Below are 18,801 nucleotides of genomic sequence, written 5' to 3'. Positions count from 1 at the left end.
CCTCATCTCTGTAGTCCGACTCCTCCCCCCTTGAGATGAGTCCAACCACTGTGGTGTCATCCGCGAACTTTATGATGGTGTTTGAGAGATGGGTAGGGGAGCAGTCGGATGTGTAGAGCGTAAACAGGAGGGGACTCAAAACACATCCTTGTGGAGACCCGGTGCTGAGTGTGATGGTGCTGGACCGGTGGGGGCCGAGTCTGACAGACTGTGGTCTATTTGTCAGGAAGTCCTTGATCCAGAGGCAGATGGAGGTGGAGAGTCCCAGGTGAGACAGTTTCTGGACAAGGATCTCCGGGATGATATGATTGAATGCTGAGCTGAAGTCCAGAAAGAGCATTCTCACATAGCTTCCTCGGTGCTCCAGGTGACTCAGCGCAGTGTGGAGTGCTATGGTGATGGCGTCCTCGGTGGAACGATTTGTCCTGTAGGCAAATTGGTGGAATGCACGTTTGAGGCACTGCTTATGTTCTCTATGACAGTGTTTCCCAACCACTGTGCCAGAAATGATCAGGTGTGCCGTGGAAGATCATCTGGTTCCATCTGATCGGCGTGAGTAACGTGCAGAACAATTACATTCTCTTCCACTAGAGGGCAGTACAACTACCTGCTCTAATTCAATGTGTTGCCAACTGCCAATAAAACAGAAGATGATGAAGAAGAAATGACATAACAGTCATGCTGTGAGACGACGCAGCGCATAATAGCAACAGATAAATGTTTGAAAATAAAAAGTAGTCAGTCTGACCTGGTCATGGAGAAAACTCCGCCCTGATGAAGACCCGAGCATGAGTAGTGGTCAAAAGAAAGCAAAACAGGTATACTGGGGACAAACCGAGCCAATTCTACTACGCCTGGTGCGCAGGGAAAAATTATCAATATGCTTTTGTGACATTTTTGTTTGGTGGTGTGCCATGGTGTGTTTAACATGCACTGTCCTAAATAAATAAATGTGTTTTTTCTAATGTGAAGTATGGTCCATAATGCTCCAGAAGGTTTGGAAACACTGCTCTATGGATTTAGCACAGAAGTATTAATCCACTGTATGAGCATATGAGGAGAAGATGCTAGCAGCTGGTGATGTGCCACTCAAAAGTAAACACTGAGCATTGCTGGAACACTTGGTAGTGGTGTTCATGGGTCAGGAAGACAGGAAATTGCTGGAAATTGCCTTTACATGGTGGTAAAGGAGGGCTAGACCCAAGTTACAACATTCACCATGTGACAACAGTGTGCAGACTCCTTACGTCCTAAGGTGTCTGCACACTGCTGTCACATGATAACGTTGTCACGACCACTCCTCAGGCTTAGGAGTTACAAGGTTACTTTAGTCATTTTTCTTCAAGTGTCAAACAACTCAAAGGAGCCACAATTCAAGTTTCAAGCAGCTCTGCTATACTTTCACTGTTTTTACTCGGGGTACTTTATGTGTGATCTACACTGTCTGTGATTAGCTGCTGCCTGCTAATCACAGATAAAATATTGTTTTTTCTACAGCGTCATAAATATTATTACCACAAATTTCCTTAAAAATATGGTGACATATTTGTCGCCAACCCCCAGTTTATACTGAACAATCATGTATTCAGAATAGGGCTGGGCCATATCATACTGTTCACGGTAATACCAGTACAATGTTAGGCAACGATAAGAAAATGAAATATGGCGATATAATATGGGTGAAACGCGCATGCGCAGTGCCTTTGTTTTCATACGCACATGGCCGAAAAAGCATGGCGGCAACAGAGAATGAGAAGGGGAAAAGCGGTGTCGCTACCCGATCCGTACCGGAAACCCGATCGGTACCCCACATGCGCAAATCTTGCGTCACTTCCTCTCTTTGCCAACATTACGACATTTAATGTATTTGAATGATACGGTTAGCGCCCAGTTAGCTTCTAGCATTTGTCGACAGCTCTGCCTCCTTTTCGACTGCCGGGACATTTAAACAATGGATGTATACAAGCAAATTCATGCTTTTCTCCTCGATGGAGAGCTTCCCCCGACTGAAGAACTGCGCCGTAAAAGAATGGCACCTAATTACAAACTGAAGGGTAACTACGAAAATGAATGTTGATCTTTTATTTATTTATTTATTTTTTTACTTTTATTTTTTTATTTATTAATTTTTTTACTTTTATTTTTTAAAACCCTTTTCTCTCTCTCTCTCTCTATCTATAGATATAACAAAAAAATACAACTCTGTCATATATACCCTGTATATAGTTTTAAAAATTAATTTCAATTGAAGGTAAATGTACCATACTGGTGCAGATACATTATCCCAAATTTTATTAATATCTGTCAGACATTTTATTTTACTTTAGTCAGCAACTCTTTCAGCTTTTTACATTTTCATCTTGTACCAGACAACAGACTCTTCTACACTGGCCCCAGTATGCAGTGCATGCGCCTGGTAGTCATGTCAGAGGAGGACAGAAAGCCCATTTTGATGGAAAGCACAATAACCCTGGTACCGGGAACCACAATGGTATCAGAGGTACCCGAAACAGAGTTGTTGCTGGCTATTACTGGCCAACATTGAACCAGGACATCAGTGAATGGGTATGGCCTTATTTCAGTTAACAAGATAAAGAACCTTGTCTTTACTTGCACACTTACATTTCAACATTAGTTTCTGTGTGTGTCTGTTTTTTTTTAAAATTGTTATCAATTTACATCAACTGGTTTTTCGGTATCCTTGAAATATTTTTTGGGATATATCTTTCAGGTCAGATGCTGTCATCGCTGCCAGATGAATGACCCAATCAAGACTGTGGCACCAGCATTACATCCCATCAAGGTACATCTTAAGGCCTGTTCACCAATTTCATTTTCATGCTAATAAGCTTTTGTGCTGCAGGGTAGCTTTAAATTTTAATTTGATAAGTTCTGTGACCTACAGGTAAAAGAACCTTGGGAGGTGCTGGGCATGGATTTAACTGGACCACTCCCGGAAACACGTCTAGGGAACCAATATGTCCTGACAATGAACGATCTGTATACTAAGTGGGTGATTGCAGAACCTCTTAAGTCCAAGACTGCAGCTGAGGTCTCTGCAATCATGACCTCGAAGTTATACACGTTTGGCATGGTTAAGAAAATCATCACTGACCAAGGAAAGGAGTTTGTGAACCAGGTAAAACTTGTGAAAGTGTTATTCATGCCTTGATATGATATGATATGATGTATTTAGGCCAAGTTTGCTCATGTCACTGCAGCTCTGGAGCCACAGATTCGGTTGCCCTGCCAGTGAACTACTCCGCCTAGGCTGCACTGTCGAGCGCAGATCCACTGAGCGCCCAACACAGACAGCATCGTCAGAAGGAAAGTTGATAAAATAAATTAAAAATTTTGTATTGTTCATACATATGCGTACCGAACCGAAAGCACTGTATCGAACGGTTCAATATCGATACGAGTATCGTTGCACCCCTAATATTTGCATATCATCAGATCCACCAACTGAGAGGAAGTTTCTCCTGGACCACTCATATGGGACTCCTGAATGGCAGATTGATCATCAGTATGTCCAGGAGCAAAGTGGCAGAAAGACTTGGACCCTCTTCAGTCCAGTCTGGTAAGGCGCATCTCTTTCTCTTTCTGTGTTTTTTCATCTGATAGAACATAATGGAGGCTGACATGTCGTCTTCTCATGGATGATGCTAACATGTCTATTTCAGGCTATATTGGTAGCTGAGAGACAGATACTCTTTCTGGACTCACTTCGCCCTGATGGTTTTGGAGATGATCTCTACCGAGCCATATTTAGGTTGACACTAAAGAAATGAAAAATTGTTCTGGCCTTGTTCAATGGCCAAGTGTGTTCTTTGGCTAGGTCGTCTAAAAGCAGCCTCGGTTTCAGGCTTAAAAGTTCAGGAGGGAACCTCGTTCTTAGGCTACTTCATGATAGGGATGCACCGATACTGGTATCCAGGCCCATACGGTTCAAATGAAATCGTATCCATATCTTTTGTTAACCAATACCATGAACAGATACTTGAAATGTGAAAATCGGTAAAAGTTTCACAGAAAATGTTTATTTTTCATCCAAATTTAGAATTTTTCGGTCATTTCTATTAATATACATAAAAAAAATCTTATTCACCGTTATTATTTGTAAAAAACACACAAAAAACCTGCCTTCCGATTCACTACATTTTCTGTGTGGTAGAAGTATCAGCACTGGTACTTGGTATCGCCAAAAACTCAGATCCAAGGATCTGACGGTTTGAAAAACGTATTGTTGCATCCCTACTTCATGAATTTTTGTATTAATGGCAAACATTTGATTTGAGTGTTATGTGTATTCTCTACAATGCCAGGAGAGTAGCAGCCTCTATTGACTCTGGATCCTGGATGGAGAAAACAGGAAGAGACCTTGAGGTATGTTTTTAATGCGAAAGTTTGAAAGCTCATCAGGTACAAAATAATGTGATTAAAAAACTAGCAGGTGCATGTCAGCTCTCTTCATTTAAGGACACATTTTTCTTTTTACAGTTCTTTCCTCAGCAGTTCAATGGAAATTGCTGCGGCATCTTTATGCTGATGGTGAGAATTTTTCTTTTCCTGCCATTACTTCAATATAACATTTAAACATGTTAAAGGTTTCTTTTACTTTACAGTATGCTCTCTCCATCAGCACCTCACCTCCACTATCGTTCACAGAGGACATGCCAGCAATTTGCCTGTGGTGGTGTATTCAGCTGATGGAGAGATTCTGCATTGAGGGGTATGGCTAGTATTATAGACAAACTGGCACCATCACAATCACAGTTTTCAAAGTTAGTATTAATTGCAGTTTTGGCTCCGGCAACACATCAGGTCAAGCAAATGTTTGTGAAAGTGGCTTAATGTAGTCACTTATAAACCCTGTGACTGAACACACAGAAGAGAGCAGCAGTACACAACGAGAGTCCATTCTGACTGGCATTGCTTTTTTTACGGCTTGGACAGAGATTTGCCTTCTGGACAGAAGAAGCAGCCCTTCTCCTGGGAACTCTCCAGCCTGTCTTTAGGGCAGGGGCGGAGCGTGGGGGTGGCTTACTGGGCTTAAGCCCGGGTTGTTTTGTCAGAAGCCCGGGGTCTTTTGGAGTGTAATTTTTTCATAGTTAGATGCCTGGCTGACAACTGTATAAAACAAAAAGTACACACAATATTCGAAGCACATAGTGCACACTGTGGGAATTTACGACTGTGCGTGAATCCCCCCTGATATTGGTATGATCCGAGCTCAGACACTAAGCGACTGAGCGGGGCAGCTGCTGCCTGTGAGTGCGCTGTTGGAGAAACGGAGCCAGCCATACTAAGGAGAGCTTAAGTTTGAGCAGGTACCAAAGCAAATCATTCGTACTGTACAAATAATGTAAATATGACGGTGCATCACGAAAGATATCAAACTGATCACTTGACCCATGTTACGTTACTCGCTCTTCAAGTGAATCAACAAATGGCGAAATGAAAAGCCGAACAAATGCTATTTTTTTTATAGTCTTAGCTTACGTGTGTTTATTTCATATTTTCAGTTCTTACCCTCCCCGACTAATTCGGTTTCAGTTATGTACTGAAATATAAGAATGGACATTAGAGGCTTCTTTCAAAGAAAAAACTCAGGTAAATGTTATTTTATATATTATGCTTTGTATGTTGTTCAGTATATTTCTATGCAAAACAAGGCTATGTCCACACGTACCCGGGTATTTTTGAAAACACAGATTTTTCTACGCGTTTGCACCTTTCGTCCACACGTAAACGGCGTTTTTGGTCACTGAAAACGGAGATTTTTAAAAACTCCGGGCAGGGTGGATATTTTCTAAAACTCCGTTTTTGCATTTACGTGTGGACAGAAAAACGGAGAAAACGCAGCGTCAAAGATGTGCGCCTTTTTTGACGTCACACTGTGCGCCACGTTATTGTTTCGGTGAAATGAATTCCTACAATACTGTTACTGTTAATTGTACTCTCTGTGTAGCCGGTCTGGCCTTAAACTCTTATTGCCGTTAGTTCTCTGCGTTGTGTTGTGCAAATGACCAGAGGAGTCAGCTCTCACTTTGCCAGCTGGGTGGATTTATTCTCCCAGAACTGTTTAAAATAAAAACAAAACAGTACAGCAACTTCACTTTACTGGACTTCTGCATGAACACCTCTCCTCAGCGGGGCCTCTAGGCGACTGAGGAAAATAGCGCGCAGCTACAGGAAGTGACTTCGTGGGAAGTCAAAGGTCACACAAACAAAATAAAAGCTCCCAAAATATAAATACAGAAAATAAACATATTTAAATAAATACATAACCAATACTGACAAAGCAAGATAACACTGCAGGATGGATCTTTGGTGAAATATAAATTATTTTTTAATACACCCGTTACATCTGCAGTGTTTAAATGCTTACATATACACACAGTTACTGTCCCTCCACACATACGACTCGGTTCTGCTTCTATGCCCCAGCTTTGTTTACTTTTTCCTCCGAGGCTTCTAGACTTCTGATTGGCCAACATTTCTACACGGTTAGGAATATAGCGCCACCTGCTGCTTTGGCATGTTCATAGCAGCGTTTTCCTTCATTTCTGCCTTTACGTGTGTACGGGATTATTTTTTAAAACGAAAACGGAAAATCTCCGTTTTCAAAAATACCCGTGTACGTGTGGACGTAGCCCAAGAGGGATTTCAGTACACAGCAGAATATTCACATTTGTAACCAGATATTTACACTTTAGGGAGAAAACATAAAACATTTTTACTGTACAACATCAATTTAGAGTAAACTTTTGTTTTAGATAAATATTGAAATATATTTTGAATTAGTTAAATGTCAGAATAAAGAGAGACAGAGCTTTCTGTTTTTTATCACTTTCATCAAATTTAGGAGTACATGTACACTAAGTTTATTGTTAATTAATAAGAAACTCCAGACGATTCCATTCTGAGCTGAAGAAGCTTCTGATAGGTTAGTAGAGTCCATGTGAGTAAATTGGTGGCACAGCTGTGGATGCATATAAGGCAAAACACAGAGGCTGTTTCTGTGACATGGGAACATCAAGAGATGTCAACCAAAACACCAGGAGAAGAACTGTGGAGCTCCATAAGTGTGGCTCAGTTTGAATACAATTTGGTGCCATTTACAATTAAGAAATACAGATAGTTTCTCTCTTTACTCTGAAAGTTAACAAATATGTTTTTTATATTTATCAATCTAAAAAAATAAACATTTAGTCTGATTTGATGTTACAATTAAAAAAGTGTTTGTGTTTTTATCTGAAGAGTTTGTAAATATCTGTATATTTGATGATTGTCAGCACAAAGAGAGAGAGGAACAGAGAGGGATGGAGAATGAGGACAGAACAGAGATGAACAAGAGCAGGTGAGACACATGTTAATCAAATGGTCGTTTACCAAAAGTATCACTGTATCATAGGTCCTCATGTATCTCGTACCTAGTGTTTCTTTTTAGGTTTGTTATTTTTCAAATTCTATATTTATTAAGTTATGCAGCTTGTTTGCACAACAAGGCTAAATAATTATATAAACTTTTCTCAATCTAAATATTGTACTTTGGTAGAATTAAAAAATAAGTGTTGTGCAGGTCTATGATGATTTTTAGTGCTACTATCATCTAGTTCTGATTCTGGTTCTGTCTTGGTTAAGTCCTCAGTAGTCCTGATTTTGAACTGTTGTAGTCCTGTTTTAATTCCGGATCAGTTCTGGGTTTGGTTGAATTGGGGTTTAGTCCTCGTGTCTTGATACAGCCCCGACTTTGTTCTGCCTCGCTGCTTAATTAAAAAACTAGTTTAAGGTGTCCTGCATGTGTGATATATATTTTTCCCTATATGAAGTCATTCTTTTTTGAACAAAACTCAAAACAGAGCCTATTAATCTTTCAGTCATTTCTAACCCCCCCCCCCCCAAAAAAAATTTCCACATGCATACTACCCTTCAGGGCTAAGCCCCGGGTGGTTGAAATGTCTGGCTCTGCCTCTGCTTGTAGTACTCACCGTACTATAAGTACCGAGCTCGTACTCCGAAGCATGCGGTCGCTGGATTGGGACACAGCCTGAGAGCTCCTCGATCCCGGATCGTGAGACTGCCCTTCAGTTGTCCAGCTTGCTACAGTGAAGTTAATTGTACCAACGGCTGCCTCTGTTATTTCCCGGCAGGAGTACGGAAGAAGACACGGCACGGGAGTCAGGGGCGCGCACGGAGATTTATTGCGTAATATTTACATCACTGTAAATAAACGCAACTGCATTCATCGCACACAGTCCCGGGTTTTGGGCCCTATTTCCCCCACATCGCCACGGTCTGCCAGCGCAACCGTGACAGATAACTTCAAAGTCCTGCAAATGTAAAACTTGAAAAAGATCACAGCAGCTGAGGACATGTCGCTGTTGTATCGGGATTGTTTAACATTATTTAAAAGTAGGAATTTCAAAAATATCAACAAAGGGAAATTTCACACAGAAAAAGGGTAAAAAAAAAGCTATAAATCAACAACTTTGAAATAACCATGGTGGCGTTTGGAGTACACATTGCTGAGTTTACAAGGTGCACCTAAAGGTATCAAGAATTTCCTACCGTCGTCCGCACTTTCAAACGTACACCGCCATGTAGAGCCAGGGGGGGATTCTTATTAAAAGGTACAGCTGTCCGCGTCGGACACCTCCGGGATGGACTTTTCCAGAAATGACAGCGTGTCTGATCCCATTGCGACAGGCTGTCCACTCCAGATGTGGACTGCCAGTCAAGCAGTTTATCTTCCTAACCAGAGACCTTTGCATTCTTAAGCTCTTAACCGCTGCTCCGGATCAAAGCATTACGCTCTGTTGCGTCACTCGGTGACATCACAGTGAGCGAACGCTGCCTTTGATCCAAAAGGTATAAATAGCCTGCTACACCCGCCTACTGACAGAACCTGCCAGCTTCATACTGCGGTCACATTGTTTTGCCCAGGTGTAAAACTTTAGATATATTTGTGAAAAAATGGTTTCGGATTCGTCTTCGTCGTTTTATGACAGTGATGAGGGTTTACAAAGGAACGCCCTCATTCAAAGTAAAACATGTAAATACATGGTATATAAGCTCCTCGGACAAGGAAGCTTTGGGAGAGTGGTGGAATGTGTAAAATTAGACACTTTTGAAAGGGTAGCAGTCAAGGCAGCTAAAAGGGAATACAACAAGTTTGCTTGGAAAGAGGCCGCTGCTGTAAAAGAACTGAGTGTTCTGGATAGGGATCGGTGCAATTTGGTAAAGTACTACGAAGTTTTCGAGTACAAACATCGCACCTTCATTTCAATGGAAATGCTAGACATTAGTCTGCATGATTTCGTGACTAAAAGGTCTCGCGGTCCACTGGCTCTCTGTGATATTCGGGTCATTTTAAAGCAGATGTTTGTGGCTCTTACCGCTCTGAAGAGCAGAGGTATGATGCATGCAGACATCAAACCTGATAATATCATGCTTGTAAATCAGTCTCAACAGCCATATAAAGTTAAACTTATTGATTTTGGTTTTGCCACAAGTCCTGCAAAAATTCCACCTGGCACTATTATTCAGGCCCTTAGTTACAGGGCGCCTGAGGTCATGTTGGGCATACCGGTGACTGAATCAGCAGACATGTGGACTCTCGGTTGTGTCGCAGCTTTTCTATACTTGGGCCACCACCTGTTTTTCAACAGGTGTGAATATCAAATGATGCAAGGTTTTGTTCACATGCTTGGTCAGCCTAGTAAACGCATGTTACAGGAAGGGAAGTACAGTACGAAATATTTCTGGATGAGGAAAGGGATAATAGAACGCACATGGGTACTGAAGACACCAGCTCAGTATTCAGCATCTACAGGCACTGTGATCAAACAAAGTACAACAATCACAGACAAATATGCATGCATAGATGATTTAGCCAAACACCACCCACAGCCAAACACAGAATCCAAAGTGAAAGACACAGCGGCATTTTTAAGCCTGCTCAAATGGATGCTGTGTGTGGATCCTGTAAAAAGAATCACACCTGTTGAGGGTCTGGGACATCGTTTCATTACAATGAAACATCTTCCTGAGGACCCTGCAGTAGATTGCTACACCAAGTCATCCTGCACGAGCATGGAAGTGTGCCCACTCCTCAGTCTAGAAAATGAAATCGACAGCTTTGTTACCACCAGTGAAATCAAAAGGAACAGCCAACAGAGCGGTGGGAGATCTAGACGGGCTTCCACTTTTAACAACTGTGTGAATGCAGCTAAAATCCAAAGAAACCAACAGAGAAGAGCAGCTGCACGCAAAGAGAATCAGCCTGCATTTCGCAGGTTGGCATGGCAAGAAGAAGATGACAAGTCTTGTAGTCTGGATGTCAAAGAAAAGCCTGGGATGACCCAGATACAGCTGGTAGGATCTTCCTCTGAATCCAGTGATTTAGATTCTAGCACAGAAAGTACAGACAGCAGCAGGGGCGGAGCGTGGGGGTGGTTTACTGGGCTTAAGCCCGGGTTGTTTTGTCAGAAGCCCGGGGTCTTTTGGAGTGTAATTTTTTCATAGTTAGATGCCTGGCTGACAACTGTATAAAACAAAAAGTGCAAGCAATATTCGAAGCACATAGTGCACACTGTGGGAATTTACGACTGTGCGTGAATCCCCCCTGATATTGGTATGATCCGAGCTCAGACACTAAGCGACTAAGCGGGGCAGCTGCTGCCTGTGAGTGCGCTGTTGGAGAAACGGAGCCAGCCATACTAAGGAGAGCTTAAGTTTGAGCAGGTACCAAAGCAAATCATTCGTACTGTACAAATAATGTAAATATGACGGTGTATCACGAAAGATTGATATCAAACTGATCACTTGACCCATGTTACGTTACTCGCTCTTCAAGTGAATCAACAAATGGCGAAATGAAAAGCCGAACAAATGCTATTTTTTTTATAGTCTTAGCTTACGTGTGTTTATTTCATATTTTCAGTTCTTACCCTCCCCGACTAAATCGGTTTCAGTTATGTACTGAAATATAAGAATGGACATTAGAGGCTTCTTTCAAAGAAAAAACTCAGGTAAATGTTATTTTATATATTATGCTTTGTATGTTGTTCAGTATATTTCTATGCAAAACAAGGCTATGTCCACACGTACCCGGGTATTTTTGAAAACACAGATTTTTCTACGCGTTTGCACCTTTCGTCCACACGTAAACGGCGTTTTTGGTCACTGAAAACGGAGATTTTTAAAAACTCCGGGCAGGGTGGATATTTTCTAAAACTCCGTTTTTGCATTTACGTGTGGACAGAAAAACGGAGAAAACGCAGCGTCAAAGATGTGCGCCTTTTTTGACGTCACACTGTGCGCCACGTTATTGTTTCGGTGAAATGAATTCCTACAATACTGTTACTGTTAATTGTACTCTCTGTGTAGCCGGTCTGGCCTTAAACTCTTATTGCCGTTAGTTCTCTGCGTTGTGTTGTGCAAATGACCAGAGGAGTCAGCTCTCACTTTGCCAGCTGGGTGGATTTATTCTCCCAGAACTGTTTAAAATAAAAACAAAACAGTACAGCAACTTCACTTTACTGGACTTCTGCATGAACACCTCTCCTCAGCGGGGCCTCTAGGCGACTGAGGAAAATAGCGCGCAGCTACAGGAAGTGACTTCGTGGGAAGTCAAAGGTCACACAAACAAAATAAAAGCTCCCAAAATATAAATACAGAAAATAAACATATTTAAATAAATACATAACCAATACTGACAAAGCAAGATAACACTGCAGGATGGATCTTTGGTGAAATATAAATTATTTTTTAATACACCCGTTACATCTGCAGTGTTTAAATGCTTACATATACACACAGTTACTGTCCCTCCACACATACGACTCGGTTCTGCTTCTATGCCCCAGCTTTGTTTACTTTTTCCTCCGAGGCTTCTAGACTTCTGATTGGCCAACATTTCTACACGGTTAGGAATATAGCGCCACCTGCTGCTTTGGCATGTTCATAGCAGCGTTTTCCTTCATTTCTGCCTTTACGTGTGTACGGGATTATTTTTTAAAACGAAAACGGAAAATCTCCGTTTTCAAAAATACCCGTGTACGTGTGGACGTAGCCCAAGAGGGATTTCAGTACACAGCAGGATATTCACATTTGTAACCAGATATTTACACTTTAGGGAGAAAACATAAAACATTTTTACTGTACAACATCAATTTAGAGTAAACTTTTGTTTTAGATAAATATTGAAATATATTTTGAATTAGTTAAATGTCAGAATAAAGAGAGACAGAGCTTTCTGTTTTTTATCACTTTCATCAAATTTAGGAGTACATGTACACTAAGTTTATTGTTAATTAATAAGAAACTCCAGACGATTCCATTCTGAGCTGAAGAAGCTTCTGATAGGTTAGTAGAGTCCATGTGAGTAAATTGGTGGCACAGCTGTGGATGCATATAAGGCAAAACACAGAGGCTGTTTCTGTGACATGGGAACATCAAGAGATGTCAACCAAAACACCAGGAGAAGAACTGTGGAGCTCCATAAGTGTGGCTCAATTTGAATACAATTTGGTGCCATTTGCAATTAAAAAATACAGATAGTTTCTCTCTTTACTCTGAAAGTTAACAAATATGTTTTTTATATTTATCAATCTAAAAAAATAAACATTTAGTCTGATTTGATGTTACAATTAAAAAAGTGTTTGTGTTTTTATCTGAAGAGTTTGTAAATATCTGTATATTTGATGATTGTCAGCACAAAGAGAGAGAGGAACAGAGAGGGATGGAGAATGAGGACAGAACAGAGATGAACAAGAGCAGGTGAGACACACATGTTAGTTAGTGATGGGATTTCCGGCTCTTTTTAGAGATCCGGCTCTTTCAGTTCGACTCACTAATAAGATCCGGCTCTTTCGGCTCCGAACCGGCTCTTCAGGTTGTTTTGTTGCTTTAATTAATTTATTAACAATAATATAAAATTATGCACAAAAGGAATTACTAACATAAAAACAAGTGGTTTTATTTATATATGTTTATATATAAATATATGCGGTGGCCCCTAGAGACAAAACACGTACAAACTCCAAAACACATTTCTAGCATGAACTGAACTTCCAAAGCCGAGCTACTAGATCACTTAAATTACACAATTGAAAGCATGTGTGTATTGTTTGTGTATTTATACACAGGCACTCATATATATATTCAAATAATTTAAAAAAAAGTTCATTTACCTGTTATTACCACACACCAAATCCGGTCGTTGGTACTTGCTGGCTTGTGTAGCCACAGGATAACAAAGGCTCAACACTGCGCCCAGCATCCTGGAGCACTTCTGTTGTCTTTTGTACGTGTTTTGAGTTTTTATGTGCTTCTGAGTTTTTATATGCTTCTGAGTTTTTACGTGCTTCGGAGTTTGTACGTGTTTTTACGTGTTTTGGAGTTTTTACGTGTTTTGGAGTTTGTACGTGTTTTTACGTGTTTTGGAGTTTGTACATGCTTCAGAGTTCGTACGTGATTTGAAGTTTGTATGTGCTTTGTCTCTAGGGGCCACCGTAAATATACTTTTATTTATTCACTCCACATAAAATGTAATAAATAAATCATATAATACAAAAATCAACTATTCACATTTCAACTTTTAACTATTTAAATTTTCAGCTTTTTCCTTTCACAAATTTAAAGTGAAAAGAACACAAAACACTGCAAACCACAACACAATTAAATATAAATTATAATATGAAAACTAAAAGAACATGCATATTCTCTGTCATATGGACCTGCATGAATAAACTTTCTCAATCCTTTATCATCTGCAACTGAAAACAGTTGTGGATGATTACTATACCTTTCTAATGTTGTTGTCCCTGCCTCTCTTTCTCTCTCTCCGGCTCTGTTCCTGTGCTACTGAGTGTAACTACCGCCCTTCCCCCCCTCTGCCCAGCGTAAAGCACAAGGCTCGCGTGCAGAGTGAAGCGGGAAAAAAAGTGCGAGAGAGAGGCTGAGAGAAAGAAAAAAAAAAAACCCCACGTGACGGCTCGCGTCGTTCACGTCAAAGAGCCGGCTCTAAGAGCCATTTCGTTCGCGAACGACCCATCACTAATTAGTTAAATGGTCGTTTACCAAAAGTATCACCGTATCACAGGTCCTCATGTATCTCGTACCTAGTGTTTCTTTTTAGGTTTGTTATTTTTCAAATTCTATATTTATTAAGTTCTGCAGCTTGTTTGCACAACAAGGCTAAATAATTATATAAACGTTTCTCAATCTAAATATTGTACTTTGGTAGAATTAAAAAATAAGTGTTGTGCAGGTCTATGATGATTTTTAGTGCTACTATCATCTAGTTCTGATTCTGGTTCTGTCTTGGTTAAGTCCTCAGTAGTCCTGATTTTGAACTGTTGTAGTCCTGTTTTAATTCCGGATCAGTTCTGGGTTTGGTTGAATTGGGGTTTAGTCCTCGTGTCTTGATACAGCCCCGACTTTGTTCTGCCTCGCTGCTTAATTAAAAAACTAGTTTAAGGTGTCCTGCACATGTGACATATATTTTTCCCTATATGAAGTCATTCTTTTTTGAACAAAACTCAAAAGGCCCTCCAAGGTATGGAGGCCTATCTCCCCCTACCACCACTTCCCCTGCCAGTGGCGGACTCCCTCAGACATCGGTGCGTTGGTGGTTCTTTGTGTCCGGGGATGGGCGTCCAGGTACACACCGGCTCACTCCTTGGCGGCCGCTTATCGGGGCCTGGAGCCTGGGGCTCGCTCGGGCCACTTCGGAGGTGGGGTGCCCCCGGCCTCTCGGCCTGGGGCTCGGTCACTCAGGCACGGCTGGCTGCCGGCGGAGCTCACGGGCGCGTCACTGCAACTCCCCCTGGCTTCTGCTCCGCGGCTGCTGAGTGAGCCCTCATCTGGGACTCTCCTCAGCTCTTTCTGGGACAGTGGCGCGGCTGCCCCTCTGTTGGTCTTCCTTGGTCTCTTGTGTTCTGGGGGCCTCTGGATGTCTGGAGTTTTGATCTCCTCCATACCTGCTTCATGCCCTGGAGGACGGGGCTGTGGCCCCCCCACACCCTCTAGCAGATTATTACATGAAGGAACCTTTTAAAAAACAAAAAACAAGCGCGTCCATGCTCACAGGTGTACACACGGGTGATCACACCCACAAACTACACCCTTTTTGGCTCCTACCTCAAAGCACACTGTGTTCTGTTGATCTTATGTGCTGCACAATAATGTTTAATATTTAGTATTTACTGTCATATTCCCATATATCATTGTGATGTTGTTTATTCTATTACTCTTGTTCTCTTCTGCTTGTTTTCCTTTTTCTTTCTCAGCAGGTGACCCAGGTGATTGATATATGCATTTTTTTTTCTTTTTTTCTTCTTTTTTCTTTTTTTCTGATCATTCTGTTGGTTTTTGTCTTTTGCCCTTCTCCCCCGTCCCTCTTCTCAGCTGTTTCTCTTTCCCTCTTTCTTTCTCCCCTTCTTTCCCCCAGTCAAGTCTGTCCCGTATTCAGTAAGTGAAAATAAAATAAACAATAAAAGGTGAATCAAATGGACCATTACGGCAAGGCTGGGATGGTCAATTTGGTAAAGTAAATCCGTTGGGCATCTTTCTTTGCCTTTAGACAACAATTCTGATGCAAAAGAGCCAAACGGGACAGGCCAAAAAAACAAAAAAAAAAAACAAAACTCAAAACAGAGCCAATTAATCTTTCAGTCATTTCTACTCCCCCCACCCCTAAAAAAAAAAAAATCCCACATGCATACTACCCTTCAGGGCTAAGCCCCGGGTGTTTCAAATGTCTGGCTCCGCCTCTGCTTTAGGGTACCAAAGGCGACCTCCTCCAAGCCTTCACCAAGTCTAATTAGACAGGTGAGAGAGGACAACAATGAGAAAACCATTTGTAGAATATAACCACAGAACTGTTGAGACTATTCATCACAATGCAGGTTTACATACATGGTGGTAATCTTCATTTCCATGTAATGTGATAATCATGTTTTCCATTAAAGGCTGAGGCTGACAGGTGCCCTATACTGGAGGTAATCTCTTTATTTTCCCTTTTATTTAAATTGTTGATGTAACTGAATTAGTAATTATAATCACAGGCAGCACCATCAGGGCAGAAAGAGGCATTATTCAGTAGTGATATCGATTCATTAAAATCCTGAATCGATTTTTTTATATAAATGTATTTTGCCCAAAATTCCAGAATCTCAGGTGAAACGTCACAAAATTTTGACAACCACCAAACATTTAAAACCGTAAATGAGAGCAGGTACACGGCTTCTGCACAAAGACGTAAACACAGAGCGCGGACCCGCAGATCAGAATCAGTGACACGTCGCCTTTCTCACCCGACGGCACGGACACGGTCGGGGCTGAAAGCCGACAGCTCGCTGACTCTGATGTTTCATAAGTTGATTAATGATTTTCTTTTGTTTTTGATGTGCTGCAGAATATTTTTATAAAATCCAGAACAGGAAAACCACCTTCATGTTTTTCTGTGTTTATCTTCAGCTGCTTTGACACAAAGGCCTCTGCTGTGACGCTCACACCTTTGATAAAGTCTTGCGAGTGTCAGCTTCCTTTTTATAGATACAAAAAGATGTAAATGTACTGATCTGAATTATAATATTTCTGACTGTCTGAGGCAAAATTTCCCAGATTCAAATCGAATCGAATCGATTCTAGAAATCAGTGACGATACCCAGCCCTAAATGTAATGTATGTTCAGTCCTCATATTTCTGAAACTTGGTGGACAGATTTTGTATTTTCATTATTGTTGCCTGACCCATATTTTACAGTTACCAGCATGTGTCCTCATCGACATATTGGAAGAGGTTGTTCTACACGAAGGGGACACAGCCTTCAAACTGGCTCTGGCGTGCTCCATGTTCAGAGACCTTGTGTCTACTGAATATTTCAGAAGACGGGCACACTTCAGGGGGCTTCACAGTAAGGGCTTCAGTAAATTATGAAATTATATGTACATTTTTTTTGCTGTTGTCACATGTTTTTCACTGGCAGAATGTAAATGTTTGTGTTTTTGTTTTTTGCTTGTGCTTTACACAGGCATCTGCACATGGAGCAGCTTCTCGGAAAAGTACAGAGAACAGTACTTTAACATGTACACAACTGAGATCTGCCTTCAATGGCGAGATCAGTACAAACACTGCCCCGAGGTATACAACACTGTATAATCTTATATTGCTGTCATTACAAACAATGAACATCTCACTGGTGCATGACATGATGAAAACCATACCTTGGAGCCAATTCTTCTCTCTGTTTGATTTTTGTTTTTTTGTATTACAGGATATGTTGGCACAGGTAAAAGAGGACAACCACGGGCATTTTATTCGGTGGCCCCTAGAGACAAAGCACGTACAAACTCCAAAGCACATTCCTAGAGTTAACTGAACTTCCAAACAGAGCTACTAGATCACTTAAATTACACAATTGAAAGCATGTGTGTATTGTTTGTGTATTTATACACAAGCACTCAAATAATTAAAAAAAAAGTTCATTTACCTGTTACTACCACACACCAAATCAGGTCGTTGGTACTTGCTGGCTTGTGTAGCCACTAGGTAACAAAAGCTCAACACTGCGCCCAGCATCCTGGAGCACTTCTGTTGTGTTTTGTACGTGTTTTGGAGTTTTTACGTGTTTTGGAGTTTTTACGTGTTTTTACGTGTTTTGAAGTTTGTACGTGCTTCGTCTGTAGGGGCCATCGTAAATATACTTTTATTTATTCACTCCACATAAAATGTAATAAATAAATCATATAATACAAAAACCAGCTATTCACATTTCAACTTTTAACTATTTAAAACTATTTAAACTATTTTTCTGCTTTTTCGTTTTAAACAAATTTAAAGTGAAACACAAAACACTGCAAACCACAACACAATTAAATATAAATTATAATATGAAAACAAAAAGAAGACATATTCTCTGTCATATGGGCCTGCATGAATAAACTTTCTGAATCCTTTATCATCTGCAACTGAAAATAGTTTTGATTTGATTTGATTTTATTGATTAGCATTCAAATATCTCAGTGAAGACAGAACAAAGATCTACCACAAAGCAAGAAAGCACGAGACAAGGCTAATCAAAAGGTATTGGCTGAAGCATTTGCTTATTACGCCAACCCTTTTAACAAAAGATCTTTTTGCATGCAGCTCCTGTACACAGGGCTCGAAGCAAATAATAAAACAAAGCAAAAACAAAACAAACAAACAAACAAGAAAAACAAAAAAACTTTCCACCTTAGATAAGTAACTACATCAAAGCAAAAGAATCAAGAGTTTGGTTTTTTGTTGTTTGTTTTTTGTGGACGATTACTATACCTTTCTAATGTGACGTTGTTGTCCTTGGCTCTCTTTGTCTCGTCTGTGCTACTGTCAGTGTAACTACCCCCTAACCCTCCCCCCTCTGCCCAGGGCAAAGCAGGGTTTTAATAGTTTTGCAATTTTCATTAGTTTTTATTTTTATTTAGTTTTGACTTCAGATTTTCAATTTTATATCAGTTTTAATTAGTTTTTACCAATTGTTTGCTAGTTTAGTTTTTATTTTTTTGAAAATCCTTAGTTTCAGTTTAGTTTTGATTAGTTTCAGTTATAGTTTTAGTTGTGTTTGCAATAATTAAGTGTAACAAAATCCCAGTTTCATCATATCAGTCATGCTCTTCTGCTTATCCTTGGGTATGTTGCTATTCCAGCTACCATACCCTGCACCCTGCACAGGTCGCCTGTCTGTCGCAGGGCTAACACGCAGAGACAGACAACTCACATTCCCACCTATGGGTTCTTTAAATAAATAAA

The 18,801-nt window shown here is 40.6% G+C and overlaps 2 protein-coding genes across 5 annotated transcripts in view; one reads left to right on the top strand and one right to left on the bottom strand.

The window, feature by feature from the left end:
• enpp2 (ectonucleotide pyrophosphatase/phosphodiesterase 2) overlaps positions 1 to 18,801 on the bottom strand; it is an 88,854-nt gene that overhangs the window by 63,278 nt on the left and 6,775 nt on the right. The gene's annotated exons all lie outside the window — the stretch shown is intronic.
• LOC146563442 (uncharacterized) lies at positions 4,303 to 17,661 on the top strand. Its single transcript, XM_085290538.1, has 9 exons — positions 4,303 to 4,386; positions 4,501 to 4,551; positions 4,626 to 4,735; positions 4,950 to 5,030; positions 15,792 to 15,840; positions 15,981 to 16,010; positions 16,777 to 16,939; positions 17,045 to 17,154; positions 17,288 to 17,661. The coding sequence occupies exons 1-9, from the start codon at positions 4,303 to 4,305 to the stop codon at positions 17,390 to 17,392; spliced, it is 783 nt and encodes a 260-aa protein (XP_085146664.1). The 3' UTR covers positions 17,393 to 17,661.

The sequence above is a fragment of the Mchenga conophoros genome, linkage group LG11 (assembly GCF_057382185.1).
Source record: "Mchenga conophoros isolate Kocher_MC1m ecotype Shallow Benthic linkage group LG11, M_conophoros_male_GT1.1, whole genome shotgun sequence".
NCBI classification, from domain to species: Eukaryota; Metazoa; Chordata; class Actinopteri; order Cichliformes; family Cichlidae; genus Mchenga; species Mchenga conophoros.
The sequence above is the reverse complement of the archived record's forward strand: the minus strand, read 5'-3'. Positions and strand labels throughout refer to the sequence as shown.

What these genes read in the sequence shown, in the direction of transcription:
- LOC146563442 (XM_085290538.1), top strand. Translation starts at nt 4,303, where the DNA reads ATGTGTATTCTCTACAATGCCAGGAGAGTAGCAGCCTCTATTGACTCT. An exon ending in CACCAAGTCTAATTAGACAG is followed by an intron (nt 15,841 to 15,980) that starts GTGAGAGAGGAC and finishes TTTCCATTAAAG; the next exon opens with GCTGAGGCTGACAGGTGCCC. An exon ending in GCTTCACAGTAAGGGCTTCA is followed by an intron (nt 16,940 to 17,044) that starts GTAAATTATGAA and finishes TGCTTTACACAG; the next exon opens with GCATCTGCACATGGAGCAGC.